Source organism: Mus caroli, chromosome 10, assembly GCF_900094665.2.
Source record: "Mus caroli chromosome 10, CAROLI_EIJ_v1.1, whole genome shotgun sequence".
NCBI classification, from domain to species: Eukaryota; Metazoa; Chordata; class Mammalia; order Rodentia; family Muridae; genus Mus; species Mus caroli.
The window spans coordinates 63,854,766-63,873,221 of record NC_034579.1 but is presented as its reverse complement, the minus strand read 5'-3'; the positions used below and the strand labels follow the sequence as shown (position 1 = coordinate 63,873,221).

The 18,456-nt window shown below is 45.3% G+C and overlaps 1 protein-coding gene across 16 annotated transcripts in view; it reads right to left on the bottom strand.

Annotated features, from left to right (window-relative positions):
* Ank3 (ankyrin 3) overlaps positions 1-18,456 on the bottom strand; it is a 620,582-nt gene that overhangs the window by 304,117 nt on the left and 298,009 nt on the right. For 2 of the 16 annotated variants that reach the window (XM_029482222.1, XM_029482225.1), the window contains exon 1: positions 14,293-14,909. The exons of 7 other annotated variants lie outside the window; for them this stretch is intronic. In XM_029482222.1, the coding sequence (XP_029338082.1) occupies positions 14,293-14,406 (114 nt within the window). In that variant the 5' untranslated portion in view covers positions 14,407-14,909. Of the gene's footprint in view, positions 1-14,292; positions 14,913-18,456 lie in introns of those variants that run through there. 7 more of the 16 variants (XM_029482223.1, XM_029482221.1, XM_029482234.1 and 4 more) reach the window with 7 other exon arrangements.

The window sequence follows — 18,456 nt, the reverse complement described above, 5'->3', positions numbered from 1 at the left end:
GCCCGCATCGTTAGTCCATCCTAGTGTGTAGAAAATGCACCGGGAGATCGTGTATAAAATCTAGTCATCAGCTTCTAAAAACAAGGCCCTTCCACAGGAAGCTTGACACTGACAGAGACCTGGGCTAACACACCCGGCAGCGAGAGGAAGTCACGCTGTGTCTGTGGCAGGATTGTGGGAAAGGAAGACCGTGGTTCCCACTGGCCAGGTCCTAACAGAATGAGCTGGGAATGAGGACACACACGTGCACACACACACACACACACGCACACACACACATACATGTACACACATGCATGCACACACACATACATGCACAATCACACACATATACATGCACACATACACACATGCATATACACACATGCGCACACACATACACAAATGAATGCACACACACATGCACACTTTTTATGTAGTTCCTGGGTTCAAACCTAGGGCCTTGTGCATGCTAAGCAAGTATTCCTGTCACCGAACTACATCTCTAGCCGCAAACACATTTTAAAAATCCATTCCCAATCCAAGATCCAATTTCAGACAAGACAAGGCACATTCAGAGCCTTTTGAACTGAATCACTGAGCGGAACCGAGGAAGATTATCCGGATCACCAGTTCTCCAGTAATAAAGACAAGTGATTCTGTGACCCTCGTGAGCCCAGGTTCCCCGCATTAACACATCAGCACCATTTGGAAGAAATGTGCATAACAGACGCATTTGTTTTATGAGAGCAGAGGGTGACTCCAGCTGAACCATCATGGGAAGCAGGGGGGTCTTTAATAAAAGCCATGCTTCAAAGGGCAGATATTAATTACATTTAGCCGTTTTCAACATTGATATGGCTATCTTCCTGTTACTGAAAGGCAGGGTACTGTACCGACAGGTTTAAGCAGACACGCTGAAGCCCTATTGAATCAGGCTGTGGTGGCTGGACCACCGTGCCTGGGGACAGCAGGCCAGGTCCTCAGGGAGATGAACAGAGCAGTGAGGATGCCCTGTGACTTCAGAAGCCCTGCTCACTTCAAGCACACCCTGTCTCCTCACCCCTGACCCAATCATGTGGCCAAAAAGAGGAAGAGGAGACATATTATTATGAAAAACATGATGTCTTCACCTTTGGACCTACTCTCAGTGTCTTCTAGACCAGAACTCCACACTCCAACATCAGCTGGCCTTTGTCCAGCTGGCGTTTGTCCAACTGGCATTTGTCTTTTCTCCCCACCCCACCCCCCAATTCAAATGGTTCTGCGCTTGGCAATAATGTTTAATGTCCCTTTTGCAACTGCAGATTGAAAGCCCGAAGCTCAGGCCATGCGCCATTACTTAAAAGGCACCGTTTGAGCTATCTATTGTGTAACGAGTTATCACTGATGCTTAGAGGCATATGAATGCCATGAAACTGATTAGGAAACAAAACCCCAAACAACCAGAGTGAAGATCTCCCCTCTGCCTGTGAAAATCTTGTCACTAGAATAGTGAAGCAGAGCTCAGATGGACGCCCCGTACTCTCAAGGACAAGGGTTTGGGTTCTGCCATTATTTTTTGTTTATCATTGATAAATTCAGCTTCCAAGACTCAGTTTTTTCTTCCTCGTTTCTTCCCTTTCTCTCCCACAAAGTGGGACTAGGTCCAGCTTTCTTAAAAGATTTATTCAAGCATGAATGGAAACAACAGCCTTTGGTACCTGTCAATCATATTACTAAACATCGTGTCTAACATTTGCTGGTGGGTTTCCTAAGATATCAAGCTGAGTTTGCTAGCGGAACCCACAAGCCATTAATTTGGAGTATTTATGTCTACTGTCTTAGCTAATCTCTCTAGTTTCCCTAAAATTAGACCTCATTTGTGCCCGCTGTTCTCACAGTTAAGGGGAAGCTAAGACCACTGATAAGGCCAGGAGATTTTTTTTTTGATGATGATGAAAATCATTAAATGTTTTCATTTAATGTTTGACAAACCCCACTGGAATTCAGTTTTAACATTCTGTCATCTTTTCAAATAGCTTTCCGATGTTGATGCCCGCCTCTTACCTCTCTCTTCATTGCCTTTGGATTTCTACTCTCTGTGCTGAGTAAGCTACTAACAGAAGCTAGTCATTTCATTGAACCATTAGGATAAAATGGAAAACCATGGAAAACATGGAAATAAGACTTATTAAAGAAGAACCAAAAGAGCCAGTCAGATATGCAAAACTATTTGCTATTATGCTTCAAAAAAAAAAAAAAAACCAAACATTTTAGGGATCCGTAGCACGTATAGCTCTTTATCACTGTTAGGAATTTAGCCTTCGTCAGGGAAGATGGATTGGCAAAGAATGAAGAGAAGACGATTTGAAGTAACATCAAGTTGTCAGCCTTCATTCACAATGTCTCAGTTTGTCGTGTCCCCAGGAGACAGGGATAAGAGGTGGGGGTTGGGGGAGGTGGTGGTGGTGGTGTCTCAAGCAAGGGTTCCCAGCACAGCACACTATGACTGGCTGTCGAGAAGACGTGCTCCCAGGAGTGACATGAGACCGCTATAGTAGGTTTAGGGTGGTGGGAAAGGCTCAGGATGGGAAGAGGGCTCAGCTGGGCTTGAATTTCCCCTTTACAGCAGTGAGTTAGGGCACATGAGGTAACACGCTGGGACATTCTAGGCTCGATTCTCCTAAACAGGAAATTGTAATCTTCATTGTCACAGGAACTCCACACATTGATTCACTTTGCATGCCCAATCTGACCCTCTTAGGTCAATGACTTAGGGATCAATTAATAAAGGAAGGGGTAATTTCTATGCCACATTCTACCTCTGAGTTCATATATATATATATATATATATATATATATATATATAAAAGTCATGAGTGTAAAATGATAAGACTGTCTTCTATCTCGCTAGAGGGACCCTTAATTGAGAAAATGTCTCCATAAGATTTGCCTGTAGGCAAGTCTGGGGGTATTATGTTAATTACTAATTGATGTGGTAGGGAGGACCCAGTCCACTGAGGGTGATCGCATTCCTGAGCAGGTGGTCCTAGATGGTGTACAGAAGCAAGCCAGACAAGTGTTGGGGAGCAAGGCTGTAAGTAGCACTCCTCCATGGCTTCTGCTTTAGTTCCTGCCTCCAGGTTCCTGCCTTGAGTTCCCCACCTGATTTCCCTCACTTATGGACATTGACTCGAGAGTTGTTAAGAGGAAACCTTTTCTTTCCTGAGTTGCTCTGGACCATGCAGCAACAGACACTTGATTAAAACAGAAGCTGTAGATCACAGTAACTTAGGAATTTGGCAGAAGTGGTTAGGCTGATGAAGATAGCCCACAGATTCCTACGAGTTCTGGAGATAGGCATGATGCAGGACAGAACATTCATTCTCCCTTCAGTTCACAATGAGCATAAAACTGCTACATTAACTCTACTGTGGCCATTATACAGGGCATGGAAAACTGGTAATGACCCCTATACATGTAAATATGCATCTGAAAATGTATGCACACACACATATGCATTACATGTCTTGTAAACAGTGAAGGGTCACACAGCCCGAGGAGCTACCTTTAGTCAAATAAACACATCAACAGAAATCTGGCTCAATTTGCAAAATGAAGGCCACTTGTTCAGGGAATCGTTTGCCTGTAAACACAGTTGTTTAAAAAAAAAAATGTTGATTTCTGTGTAGGGGATGTGCCATAGTACATTTGTGTAGATCAAAGGACAACTTGAGGGAGTCAGTTTTCTCTTCTACTACGTGGGTCCCAAGAATTGAACCCATGGTGTCAGGCTTGGGGGCGAGTGCCTTTACCTGCCGAGCCATCTTGCCAGTCCCTGTGCATATGGTTCTTGAGCCCTCTTGAGTGTTTACGTAGGTGACCATGCAGACACGGAGAAACTAATTAGCATGGGTGTTAATGAATGCAAAGTGTAGTTAACACAGGAGTCTTTGGGAGCAGTTCTCAGAATGGTGGATTTAATTCCCAGAGGGTCTAGGGAAGAGGGTCCGAAGAGCTAACCTGAGGCACTCAAATGCTATGTGGGGGTCAGTGATGTATTTATACAATGTCATCCACCAGTCCATTCAGTGAGTAATAACAACTGTTTGTGAGCTGCCAGAGAGCTCAGAGGCATTCTCGGGTTTTCTTAGAGCTCCTCCCCCTTTCTCTTTGGCTGTAGCTGCTCAGTTCCATTTAAGACCATGTGACAGGAAAAGAGGCTGGGAACCTTGCTAAGCAGCTCCCTGGATTCCAGGAAGCTGGCAACATGAGCTGCCTTACCGTGTCTCTACTAAAATAACAAATATCCCTGTTGATCAATATGGGAACTGACACCCAGGGAGGTGCTGTTCCAGGCCAATCAATAGCACCTTCACCAATCAATAGCAGCTTCACTGTGAACTAACATCCAGCCTTGGTCACAGTGAGTGATACTCACCCCTCAGTCCCACGCCTCTCTATATACCACCCGTTTTACATGCCTTATTAATGTCCTGGTCCTCTTAAAATTAACCATGCTTTCAAACATTCAACTGTATGGACTTCTGGTTTTATTCTCTGTGTGTGTGTGTGTGTGTGTGTGTGTGATTATGAGCACATGTGTTCTACAGTGTGGAGGTCAGGGAACAACCATGGGTACCGGTCCTCTCCTTAGATCTTCCTTAAGTCACAGTCTCTGCTTCCCCAACTGCTACACTACACTAACTGGCCTGAATTACTGGGATTCTTGTCTCTCTCTCTCCCATCCCCTTGAGAGAGTGCTAGGTGCATTCTGGGGATAGAAACTCAGCTTCTTCCTCTTCTGAGGCAAGCACTTGGCCCACTGAACCATCTCCCTTGTCCTTCTTAGACTTCTTACAAAACTACATTTCACCGGGATAAAATACTACTGTTTGAATGACTGAAGTTGCAGGGTCTGTAGAGACAGCTCCATGCAGGTAACAAATGTGTCTATATTTCTACCTTTAGGACCTAGAACATTCTGGAGTAATTTCCTTCCTACTGCCCCATGGCCTGCTCCACCACCACCCCTCCATCCCTCCACCCATCCCTCCTCTCTCTCATTCTTTATTATGTGGTCCACACGGCAGATTCCCCAACAGCCCAACATCTTCCAAGAATCCGACAGGGCCCAGAATAAAATCCTGACTATGTGCTAAAGATTCAAAGTGGGGTTCTACTGCTTTGCTCTCTTTTAATGTATACAGAGCAGAAGAATCCCAATTTGAGCAAAACTACAAGGAGCTATTGGCTTTTAAAAGTTCTCTCTCAAGGCAAATGCCTCTTCAGAGTGAAATTAACACAACATCATGATGTATACAGGCATTCCCCTTTCATGTTGAATCGACACATCAACATCTATAAATAAACACTTTTCGGTGACTAGAGTCCACGTAAACACTACTTTAAACGTATAACTGCATTATCTGAAAGGGCAGTTGTTTGTACAACTCTAGGCCTTTGCATCCAAACATCAAGGACTAATAAAAAATTCAACTCCTAAGACATTTAACTTTTAGTTTCTCAAAAAGGGATCATTATTTTCTTGATGTTGGGTTTACCCTGGACTCCCATTAGTAGAGACCCTAAGAAAACCTCACCCGAGGTTGTGACAGCCTTAACACGGGACTGAGAATGGTACAGACCCAGGGTAGGCTGCCAAGGTGTTGATCTCTGAATACATGAATTACACTGCGTTCTTACAGCACTGACATAAACATGAAGACTATGAAGAATTCAAAAGGTCCTGAGCACACAGGAAATCCACAAAAATACTTATTTCTTTGTTTGCTTATCATCTTTTACCTGTCTGTGTAGATCAAGGCAAGCTCTATCTAAGTGGGAGAAGGGGGGGGGTGGTCTAGAAATCCCTCCTTTGTGATACCAGTACCGAGCCCAAGGACTCACTATATAGCCCTGGCTGCACTGGAACTCACTCCTCTGCCTCTTGAGTTCGAGTGTTAAAGGTATGGGCCACCACACTCCACTGATGGTTTTATTACATGAATCGGTAGATGCAAATAAAATGTGATAGGGTCAAAACACACTTACCTGCTGGTGAAATCTCCCTAAGAAAACTAATGAAAAGTGAACATTTTTCCGTGTTAAGATTCCAGAAAGCAACATACACAGATTATAGATGTATCATGTTGCAAAAAGGAAAATTAGCATACAAAAAGATTATGAGTCTGAAGGGGAATTGAAAAAAAAAAGTTATCAACAGCTACAGTAGGACTCACAGAGCTATGATAACACTGGCCTGGCAAGACACACTCACTGGTGCAATACTGGCATGAACACCATGGGAACAACCAACCAGTTTCTGATTGGACTTAAATTCTACTCCACAGGATGAAACCCATACCTGGCATCATTGTTGGGCCAAGAATATGTAGCTAAACAAGTCGTAGGTCTCAGGGCGAACCTACTAGTGTTATTCTAAGTGGGCAAAATATTAAAATTACTCCTAGTGACTCACTGTTATACCTGTAGATGAATGCATTGCTGGAACAGAAAGGCTCTAAGAGCCAGAGGCAGTAAACAGGTACAGGACACAGCAGGGCAGCTGTCACAGGATTTTCCCTGTCTAAGTACATTAGTGCCAAGGAGGCCTGTGATTAGACAGGGAAAAGGGAGGCAGAGCTAAGAGTTACAGAGACAGGGAAGAGAAGGAAGATGGCTGTGGATGTGAATCCGTATGGTGTTTACCAGACACAAGTAGCTATGATTTCACAAGGTTAGGAATATTGGGATAAAGCTTTTATCATTATCAATTGGCTCTGAAATTATTGTATTGGCATCTTGTAAATTGTGATATTATTGATCCATAAATCTGATTGGTTAATTAAGCTTTAAGAGTCTTGATTCTACCAGGTAATTAGGTGTTGAGATGGCTGACTGTGGGGTGCATGGGGTGTTGTGTGGTATCAAGAGGAACTCTGGGGCCCATGCTGGAGAGATGGCCTGGCAGGAGCCCTGTGATCCCACATGGCTGGAGAGTTAGTGGGCCGGCAGGAGCGCAGCAAGGTTGTCCGGCTCGATGGAGAGTTGGCAGGTTCATTTTTTAATATTTCCTTCAATAGGCAGCTACACATGTGAACTCACAGTGGCTACTATGGGATTCTCAAGTCATGTGCAAGCTTGGGCCAGAGCAAATCCCAGCATGAAACAGGAAGGTCCCACCCCTGGCCAAGGAACTTCTGGTGATCTAGCTTCTGGAAGGGGGCAGCATCAGTGTCTTTAACAGTGTTGCCACCGGTAAGCTGACCACACTCCACTGGACGGCCACACATCTATGAAAGGATGGGAAACAGAGACCGAACTTGACAGGTGGGGGAAAAAAAAAAGAAGTCACAAAGTTGGGTGAATGGGGAGAATAAATAGGGAAGGAGCTGGAGGAGGGGTGAATATGCTCAAAACTCAAATTCCCAAAGAACTAACAAAAGTATCTTTAGAAATATAAAAAAATAAAGTTGTATATCGTGGTGCATGCCTTTAATCCCAGCACTGAGAAGGCAGAGAGGCAGGTGGATCTCTGAGATCAAGGTTTACATAGGGAGTTCCAGGACAGCTAGGGCTACAGAGAGAAACCCTATCTTGGGGAAAAAACAAATAAAAACAAAACCAAAAACAAACCATGGTGGGGAAAGCCCTAAACCTCTGAGTTTATAAAACACATTCAGACCTATTAATAAATGTATCACTTATGTCTAATATGATTTCGCCGTACTAGCTGATCAATAGTGAATGAGTGCATAGTGCTCTGAATGAACAGATGAGAGAAAATTATAGAGGAAACATAGTAGCATGGTATGAATGAGGTGGGGAAACCAGCCTGCTGGCTGACAAGTCTTAATGCAGATGTATTCTGTATCCCCAGGATAATGGTGTGCCAGTCAAGGGCAAAGGCTTGCAGGCTTCCTAGGAGGGAGTTAAGCACCCTTCTGCGCTCTGCAAGATGTTCCTCAGGAGCTGACCTGTGGGGTTCTGGGAGTTATAACTGGTATAACTCCCGAAAGTGCTGGATTCGAGTGATGTAGTTTATTTTTCTGTTCTGTACGTCCTCAATGGCAGCAACAGTCAACTCTATGTGGTTCATCCGCTATGCTCTCCAGACATTCACTGTCTCTCCCTACGGCCTGTTGCTAACACACACACACACACACACACACACACACGCACATGCACATTCTCACTACAATGACAGACAACGTTGCAGATGAAGAGGTTGAGGCCCAAGGTCATGCAGTTGAGTGATAATGCCAGCATCCAACCTCGCATAACAGCCTCCATTCTGTGCTCATGATCATTACGCAGGGCTACCGTCCATTCACCCCTTCAATCCTCTATCTGCCAACTGACCCCATCAACTGACCCTGATGCAGCAAGACTCAGTTCGTTTATAGCCAATTGTTATCACCTGGCCTCAAAGATCATGGTCTCCTGGATAAACTACACGAAACTACATGAAAACACATATAAACTACATGAAAACACATATCACAGCTCAGCATACAAGCTCAGCAACAGATAGAATGGGCTCCCCCAGAGACCTGGGATTTCTCTTCTTGATAAATAAGGAACCAGGATAAGCTCCTGAGGGTCTGAGCAATCGCATCCTGTAAAAGCCCAGTTGCAGGGTGAATGCACAACCCAGCACCTTACGACATAAATATCTAGTTGGCTAGGTATGAGGGAAACTGTAATGTGTCAAGACGCATGAAACATCCCAGCAAGAGACACAGTTCACGTATTCTGAAGTCTGTTCTCAGCCCTTCATTGCTTTGACCTTACCCAAGAAGTTTACGTTCACCACGGACTAGTTACAAGACATTAGGCAAATCCTTTTATGAACAAATGGAGATAAAAAATAATATCCATGCCATGGAGAAGAGAGATAAAACATTAATCTCTTAGAATCCCTTTGACGTAGTACAGGCATGTGCACACTCCTGAGAGGCCATTAAGCTGGCCTTTGAAGCCCTAGTGTTGGTAATTTTCATTTGCAGTGCTCAAATACATTTTAAGGACACAGAACTTGGGGCGGGGAGGGGGTTCAAATGGCTCAGAAGTCATGAGGACTGAATGCTCTTTCCTAGGACCCTGAGTCCATTCCCATCAACTATATGGTGGCTCTGTGTAACTCCAGTTCCAGGGAGGATCTGAGGCCTTCTTTTGGCCTCAGACATGGTACACAGACATACATGCAGGTAAAACATTTACATGCCTCAAAATTAACACTGAAAGGCAGAAATTTCAGGTAAAACCTTAAACTACATGACCCAGAGGATGAGAAAGAAAGACACATGACAATGCTGAATTATTCTGAGATGCCCACTAACCTGAGATTTCTGATATAAGCAATACATTCTCATTTACAAAACTTTCTGAAAGAAGGCCATTTATAAGTTTTAAATTTTTCTTCTTGTGTTTGTATGTGTTCGAGTGGGTGCACATGTGTGCAGATATGTGCATATAGAGGTCAGAGGTCAACCTCTCTTGTCATACTTGAAGAGCCTTCAATCTTTTGTTCTTTTCAAACTCATTTTGTGGCCTGGCATGCACCTTCAGCTAGGATAGCTAGCCAGTGAGTCACAGCGATCTGCTTGCCCCCACCTCTCCAAGTCCTGGGATTACAGGCACACACTAGCATGCCCATCTTTTTTATGTAGATGCTGGGGACCAAACTCCAGTCATCACGCTTTATACAACAGGCACTATACAACAGGCACTTTAGCAACTGAGCCACATCCCCACAAGTCTATTGTATATACAGTAGTGGCAGAATGGATGCTTCATAGCAATCATGCAATAGTGTGTCAAGAGAACTGGACAGCCCACACTGGAGCTTCCTGAGACCAGGGGTGGGAACTCCAGACATCAGTCTACTGGCTTATGACTCAACTTCTTCATCTGCAATATAGAGGCACTAAAAACACACACTTCGCTGGGTCCTTGAGAATGTTAAATGAGCCTCTGGCCACCAGGCAATGCAAAGACAGCCCCACCTGGTGCATGGTACCTGGTCAGCAAATGGGCCTGGGAGCGAAGGCTTGGATCCAGGAACTGTGATTCTTTTGTCTCCCTTAGAGCCAGGAACTTGGCAGCTTCCCTAGAATCTGATTTCTTCTCACTTCCCACCTACAAGCCATTGCCAAGTTCTACTGCATCTTCCCTTAAATATCTTTCGCATGCCACACCCCCTCTCTGTTGGCACATTCCCGCCCTCCCCCAGGTTGGGCTCCCAGCATCTTCCTGCCTGGATCACCATCCCAGCTTCCTGACTGCTCTGCCGCTGCTGTCTACAACACAGACAAGCAATGAATTGCTCCAGAACAGCCACCCTGCCACCTTGGAGCAGGAATCCGGCCAATCCCTGTAGGATGGCACACACACACAGGTCTGCATATTCTGCTTCCTCCTGACTTTTTCTGCCAGATACTCAGACCTCCATTCCCCCAAAACATTCCAAAATACTGTCTGCTTTCCAGGTAGCCCAGCGGTTTCTCCTGTGGTCACCATTTTGACCCCTGGGGTCCTTACACTCCTGTCTTGTCCTCCAAAGCTCAGACCCTTCTCTGAACCTGTTGTAGAAAACTGAAGTAGGGAGATCTCTGTAAAGCTCTTGGGTGCTTTTTCTGCCCCGAGGAGGAGGTGATGGAAGGTGGGTTTATCTCTCTTCTCATCTCTCTTGGGAGCTATCATACTGTTACAACTATTTTCTTTTTTAACTTTGTAGCTAACATCCACTGCCAAATCTGATTGGTAGAACTCATCTCGTGCACAATGATTGAATGAATAAACAAATGTAAGAATGAAACAGTGAGAATTTATTCCTACTTCACTATTGATTATTCAAATTCAACATCTAGCAATCAGAAATGATAGTGCTCACAACACTGAACTACTCACATGATTTCCAGTTCATGCCAGTACCCAGCACTGTGTCAGCTATGCCCAGAGACATAAAGAAGAATCTCCATAGAACCTGAGTGTTGGGTGTTCCCTCAGGCAGACTTCAAGGGTTTGTTTATCTTGCTTTGGTTTGATTTTTTTTTTTACCAGATATTGCAAATATAAACAAGCAGATATTCATGTCTGGTGACAACGTACTACATAAATTAGACTTATTTTTCTTGATGGTTCTCAGTGCAGAAATGCTAGTAGCTCGTGGGGTTGAGGGGAAGGGCAGAACATGCAGAGACCATGGATAATGGCAGCAAGGAGCATGCAGAAACTGCAGGGCACTGCCAGAAGTGAGCTCATGCCTCCTTCTGTCTGGGGCAGGGTGGGCCTTCTACTTACATACACCTATGGGCCAGTGACATCGTTTCTCTCTGCAAGCTGCCAAGAACAGAGACCTGGCATCACCTAGGTAGGGCATTGTGCCCGCTTTGGCTTGCCTTCTTCTGCTGAAAGCCCTAAGCAGCCCATTAGGGGAGGGGTGTGTGCAGGGAAACAGAACTATGTCAGAAAGATCCACAGGGAACTATGGGAAGAACTATCTGTCTTTAAACCAATATCCATTAAAACTTTGCTTGTAGTCACTTCAAACAGAATGAGGGGCCTGGATAGATCTCAGCCGGAGAGTGGGCACTGAGCATGTGCAGGGACCTGGGGTCCATCTCCAATAGCCTCCCCACCTTCAACCCTCAATACAGGCTTGAAGATGAATTTCTTAGATGCGTTTCTCTTTTAACCCACTTAAAACTACTTAAGTTACTCAAAATAAAACATCTTTATTAAAATTCAACTAATTACAAATTCATTAGCATTTTTGTGCCTGTGTGTGTGTGTGTGTGTGTGTGTGTGTGTGTGAGAGAGAGAGAGAGAGAGAGAGAGAGAGAGAGAGTCTGTGCTCCTAGTTAACATTATCTAAAACAAAATAAATGTGCAGTTAACTGGCTTCAAGAAACCCGGTGGAGGACAGTCTGGCATTATAGTTCCTAGGCATTCTGATTAGACTATAATACTTAATCTTATCTCGTGATGTTTGCTGCTATGTCATAAAAGTCAAGACAGGGTCATCTTGGGCTTGTTTAAGCCTGAACTGTGGGTTTGCCATGGACCAAAGTCTTCCATGTCTAAGTCAGAGGATCTTTTATATAACAGCAACTTGGATACTTCCTAAGCTTTTCTATAAAGGGTTGTCTGAGAGTGTCCACTATGCTTTTACAGAATTAGAAGATCCTAGAGGATAATTCTGCTTATGAACAACTATCCGCATAAGTAACCACAAAGCAGTATTTACAAACAGCTTTCCCCCTTCTATTGGTACAGGCTCTGTCCTACAGAACAAAGTAGCGCACGGGCCCTGATGAGAATTCTAGGAAAAGGTTCAGGAGAGGCTCAAAGCCAAACAATTCAGAGAATGAAAGTTACATTTGGATACAAAGTGGATAGGGAGTTTGTCTTCAAAGTAATCAAACTGTTACCCTGTACACTAAGAGCCATCCATGAAAAAAAAATCTGACCACAGGGTCTATCTTTTTCAGGTAATACATCTGTGACACTGTGATAGTGTCATTCCTAAGCCACTTTCTGCAGCTCCTGTTTGAGTGTCCTGAGAAGAATGTATCTACACCAGCTTGCCTGTCCACAATGGCGATATTGATATTGCGCTATGTGGCCCTCCGGTTGCTAAGAGATTTACATTGGGCAGATTGTCACACTTCTAGCAAAGCATTCTGGTCCACGAAGCTTTTGCTCTAGCTCAGTGAGTCCTGAAGCAACTCTACCTCACCCTTCCCCCGTGTGGCTTCCTAGTCACACGGGGGACCAGGACAGCCATTGTGCTACATAGGTCCTGCCGTCAACCTTCAGGGTGACACTGAATCTTTATTTTAAAAAAAAAGTCCCTGTACCTCGGTGTCATGGAAGGCCATTTAGCATCAGGGAGTGGAGGCAGGGCTATTTGGCAAGAGGCCATCCATACTGACCTTCTCCTAGCCGAACCCCATAGAATAAAGCAAGACTAGAGCCTAACAAACCACGGTCATCTCCCAACTCTGCTATAGGAGGTTTTGAAACGAACCAGCACAGAATTCCTTACCCCAAGTTTGTACTTCCATGAAAGCAGAGCCAAGGAGTTTATTTACACCAACACCCCAAGGGAAATTGTGCAAATGTAACACCTTGCCGCAAAACCACCGCAGCCCTCCAAATCCTATCTCCTACAGGCTGCTCCCTCTCAAAAGGCAGAAGACCTTCTCCTAACCCCAAAGGAACCCGGAAAGATACCCGAGCCAGATCACCATCTCTCCCTTGAAGAGAGGATGGGGATGGAATTTGCATGTCATTTGCAAAGCAGACAGATCAAGGCAGAGAACTATAGAGAGGCCTCCTTTTCCTTAGGGTATTCACACAAAGACACACCACAATGCTTTATGACTGGCTTCTATATTCAGATCACTGGGTTTGGTCAAATTTGATTAATTGCCATGCAGGGAAAGTCCTTTGGAGCATCGCAGAGCAGCCAGTACCCAGGAGTCATCTTAAAGGGCAAAGCTATCAAATAGTAAGAAATCTTTAGCTGCAATGAAATATACCACTGGCCCAGAATCTCTCTCCTGTGTCTCCCTCTCCCATAATCCTAGACATCAGAAGGGGGTACACAGTGCCCCATCAGGGCTTTGATCTCAGGCCATCAGTGATAAAGGCTGCAGGGCTCTCTCCTCCACCCCCATGTCACAGGAATTCCTCCATTTAGGATCACTCTCGCCCAGCAGGTAAGACTCAAACCTCTGATTTCAGTTCTATTTAACCACACACACACAAAGTTATTTCTAGTAGCTCATTTCCATGGCAGAACCCCAGCTGAAAAAAATGCCTCCTGGAGATAAGAGGCCCAAGGACAGCAAGAAGGCAGAACAGGAGCTAGCTTGAGGTCACAAAGCTGCCCAGGACAGGCACACATGTGACACACTTTCAACACAGAGCTCCTTTTCCGCACAATGGACCTCTAAGAAGTACAAAGGCCGGCTCTCCCACAAACACAAGTCACCTGCAGTCGATTTAACCTTGACCCAGCTGCAAAGAAAGTAACTTTAACTCCTTGACAACACCCTTGTGTGTTGTACAAACGTGCCGGAGCCTCTGAAAAGTGAGGCGCACCTTCTGCAGAGCCCTGCAATCATACCCCCACTCAGCCCCCTCAGAGAAAGGCATCCCTGGCCCAAGCCCAGCCTGTAACCATGCTTCACCAATAGCCCCCCATCTTTACTCCCAATTTACGCTCTATGCTGCACGTGAAAAGATCTCTCCATGCTTGCCACAGATGTCAAAGGAGATCCACACACAAAGATGAGAGGCCATGGCACACATAGCTACCTTTTTCTTGCGATCCCGGGACCGTTTGCGGTGTTTCCTTTTTTTCTCAGTCTCTTCTTCCGCATTGATTTCTAAATCCCTGTTTTTCTTTAACTGGGAGGCGGCATGAGCCATAATGCATTTGAAAAAAGACCCTGTCTCAAGCGCGCAGAGCTTTCTCTGAGAAAGGTGATCTCCTTGGGTACCACTAATCAGGCATAGAGCAGCATAGCCCTCACAGGAGAGAAGCCTGAGCAGAAAGGCATCCAAGAGGCAGAGAGGCAGAGATGCTGGGGAAACTGCAGCTTTCAAAACCCACCACAGCAGGGGCCAGATCTCATCCTACACCTTGCTGAGCCTTCCCCTCTTGAGGAGAGCGCAGCCATCCTGGTGCAGAGGCTGTAGTGGAGGCAGCTGGGACCGGAGGAGCTGTGTTATGGCCGCATCCCCTGCCACCAGCTGGAAGTGTCTAAGTGGTTCCTCCAAAGGGGGAATGCTGCAAAGGGTGGCTCTTGTAAAGGAGAAAGATCCGGAGTCACCCCACATGCGGCAGCCGAGAAGCCAGCACTAATCCTGAAGAAAAGGCTTCAGAATCCTCCACAAAAAGAGAGAGACAGAGAGAGAGAGAGAGAGAGAGAGAGAGAGAGAGAGAGAGAGAGAGAGAGAGAGAGAGCTGCAATTTATCCATCAGCCTAGATCCGCACCGAGCGAAAATTAACCCTTCAGAGAACGGAGCAGCTTGAGTTCAACTGCTGATGGTGGCAAAATATATAAAATAAATCAGCCACGTTTTCCCAGGGAGATGCTGAGCGAATTTTCAGGCAAACAATGCATGCACTGCTGCTCTCAACAGGGCATCCATTATGCCCAGTTAGTCCTGATGCATTCTGTGGGGAGGAGTACAGAAGGGTCTGTTGTCTTTTTAAAACAACATGCTCATGACAACACACTATCCAGAAAGGCGTGAGCCCACTGTTGGGAGGGACAGATGCCTGATTCAGAGGTTCCCCAGGACTCTCTCCTCTACTGCCATGTGAGGGGCAGAGAGGGGGGGGGAGGGCGGGCCTGTCATCAGTGTTTCCTGGTAGCTTTCATGCTAGGGCTGTAGTAGTAGGACCTGAGTCCTTGGTGACTGCAGCCTCTGAATATTCATTGTGAGAAGTGAGGCAAGAAGGCTCAGAGATACTGGGGTCTTCTGAGCGTGCATTGGAAGAGATCTCCTAAATAGGGAATGAAACATACACACACCCACACTCACACTCACACACATACATACACACACTGACACACACACATAGACACACTCAAACACTCAGGCACTCACACACACTGACACAAACATACATACATGTATATTCACACTCACAAGCTGACACACACACAGACACACTCACACACTCACAGACATACACATGCATGTGCACACACACACGTAGACACACTCAAACACTCAGGCACTCACATACACTGACACACACACACACACACACACACAAACACACACAGACACCAGCACTAACATTGACCGTTTTTGCAAGAAACATCCGAAATGCTAGACTGGGCCCAAAGCCTGTGGGCTCAAGTTAAGACATCTCCGTATCATCAAGAAAGTAAGGGGAATAGAAAGAGGCTCCCTAGTGTGGTCTGAGCACAGCAGGCCTTAGCTTGGAAGGTGGATACACTGGGCTTTGAGGAAGAAGCTCTGAGCTGCACAACAGATGGACCATTAAGCCCATGGGGTTGGGGTTCCACATAGCTGTTTCGCACCTGGTTTACATCAAGAACACTGAGTGGAACTCCTTGCAGCAGTACCCACAGAGTGTTGTGCTAGAGACATCAGAGGCCCCTCTCTTCCATGGAAGGTCCTCTAGACATTGCCAGGCAGTGTTAAAGGACTTGCCAGGCAGGTTCCAGGACCCGGAAGACCCACAGCCCATAGTCTTATTAGAAGTAGATGGCACATGCCGCTGAGGTCAAATGAGAAGCACCCTGGTCACACAGTAGATGAGGGCCTGCTATGCACACTTATTCACACAAGCTTGATTTCCACAGAAGTATCTTCACAAAGAAGGCATTTCAGGTATGGGGAAAGGGCATATCATAAAAACCTGCCTATGGTCTCCAGAACCCACAGTGGATACAAAGTAGATAGGCGTGGTAGCTCACACTTGTAATACAAGTTGGGGAGGTAGAGACAGCAAACCCCAGAGGTTCAGTGGCCAGCCCCCTCAGTGTACTTGGTCAGTTCCAGGCCAATGAGAGACACTGCCTTTAAAAAGGGAGGTGGTAATACCTAAGATGTGTGTGCGTGCTTGTGTGCATATCCACACATTGTCCATATGCAAATACACAAATACACATGCACATCTACATACAGGGTTTCTATATTCTATATTCTATATTGCCTATCAGACTATCTTATCTAGCAAGAAGCAGACAAAGGCCATGAAGGTACAGAGTTAATTCTAACTCAAATTCAATAGCAGACGAGCCCTAATTGGGTTGGTGGGAAACCTTAGTGGCTTTAGGTTTCCCACCAGGAGTCTTTTCCTCCACAAAATGTAAGTGGGGCAGAGGAAAGGATAACGTGAAAATTTTGTGTGGCATCATTCTAAGTCCTATACTTTTCAGGAATATTCACACAGTTTCAGCCAGCTGAAGAGGGCAGCCAGCTACAAAACTGGCTACTCTCCCTCTGGCTTCCCGATCTGTTTTCCTCCCTTTATAGACACTAATGATACTTTTAAAGTGTAGCATATTTATACGTACCCTTGATCAAGGTAACTTTTCCAAGGGAGGCTGGCAAAGCAATAATATACCATCATTGATCTCCACCAGTAACAGAGAATAAGCTGGGGCACTCCCCAGTAGGGGAATCCATTGCTTCTCCAAAATGACCAGAAGCTGAGTCTGTAGTATGACTTTTATGACCCAATAATGAGGAAAATTCTATCGGCTACTTACTTATATTAGTAAGTCAGGAGCACATCAAAAATAAAATCTTAGGCACAAGCTAGTAGAGTTTTTTTTTTAAGATTTAGTTATTTATTTTACATATATGAATACACAGTAGTTTTACAGATGGTTGTGAGCCATGTGGTTGTGAGAGTTCTCTGAGCGACCTCTGCTCACTCAGGCCCAGCTCACTCTGGCCCAAAGATTTATTATGATACGTAAGTACACTGTAGCTGTCTTTAGACACACCAGAAGAGGGCTTCAGATCTCATTATGGATGGTTGTGAGCCACCATGTGGTTGCTGGGATTCGAACTCAGGACCTTCAGAAGAGCAGTCAGTGCTCTTAACCGCTGAGCCATCTCACCAGCCTGAGGTTTTGTTTTGTTTTGTTTTGTTTTGTTTTGTTTTGTTTTTCCTTAGAAAAAATTCATGGTTTTACCCTCTGCTTACAGCCCTGAGCCCAAACAGTGAGTCTACCAAGGAGGGCATCCCTGTGCATCCTACATTTTTAGCATTTTACTAGAGAGTCAGTCTCTTCATTTCTTGACTAAAGCTTCATTGAGCCATCCTGCTCCAATGTCCGTTAGACCAGCCCACGATCTGGTTGGCACAGACCATATACATCTGGAGGGTGTGGTGGGTCCCCAACAGCGACAAGAATGGGTTGCTGATGTAGAGCTACATAGCAAGATGGAGCATCTGAAAGCCAGATCAGTGGCCATTCATATCTAGAGCAACCTTTCCAGTCCCACTCCTAACAGACAGGATCGTGGCCAGAGCAAAGACCGTCGAACTGTTAAAAAGTGAGGTTCCAGCTCAAGGACTTTACTCAAGGAAGAGAAAATTGTTCTTAGTTTGTGAAAGTCTCAGCTAAAGAATTCCTAATCCATCCCTTCAATTGAGAGACGTGTCACACGGATGCAAGGCTCCTTCCAGCTGCTTGGCTGGTCCTGAGAAGGGGCAGAGAACATCAACCTTCCGGCTCCTCCCACCTTCCTCTAGAAGCTGGATTTGATGTGTGACCCTCAAACAAGCATGCTGCAACCAAGAGTCTTGGTCTTTCCCTGTGGGCAGCCTGTTACCACAACCGATGTCAGAAAGTGACTCCTCTTCACAAAGTCATTCTTTTATTTTATTTTATTTATTTATTTATTTATTTTTTTGAGACAGGGTTTCTCTGTGTAGCCCTGGCTGTCCTGGAACTCACTCTGTAGACCAGGCTGGCCTC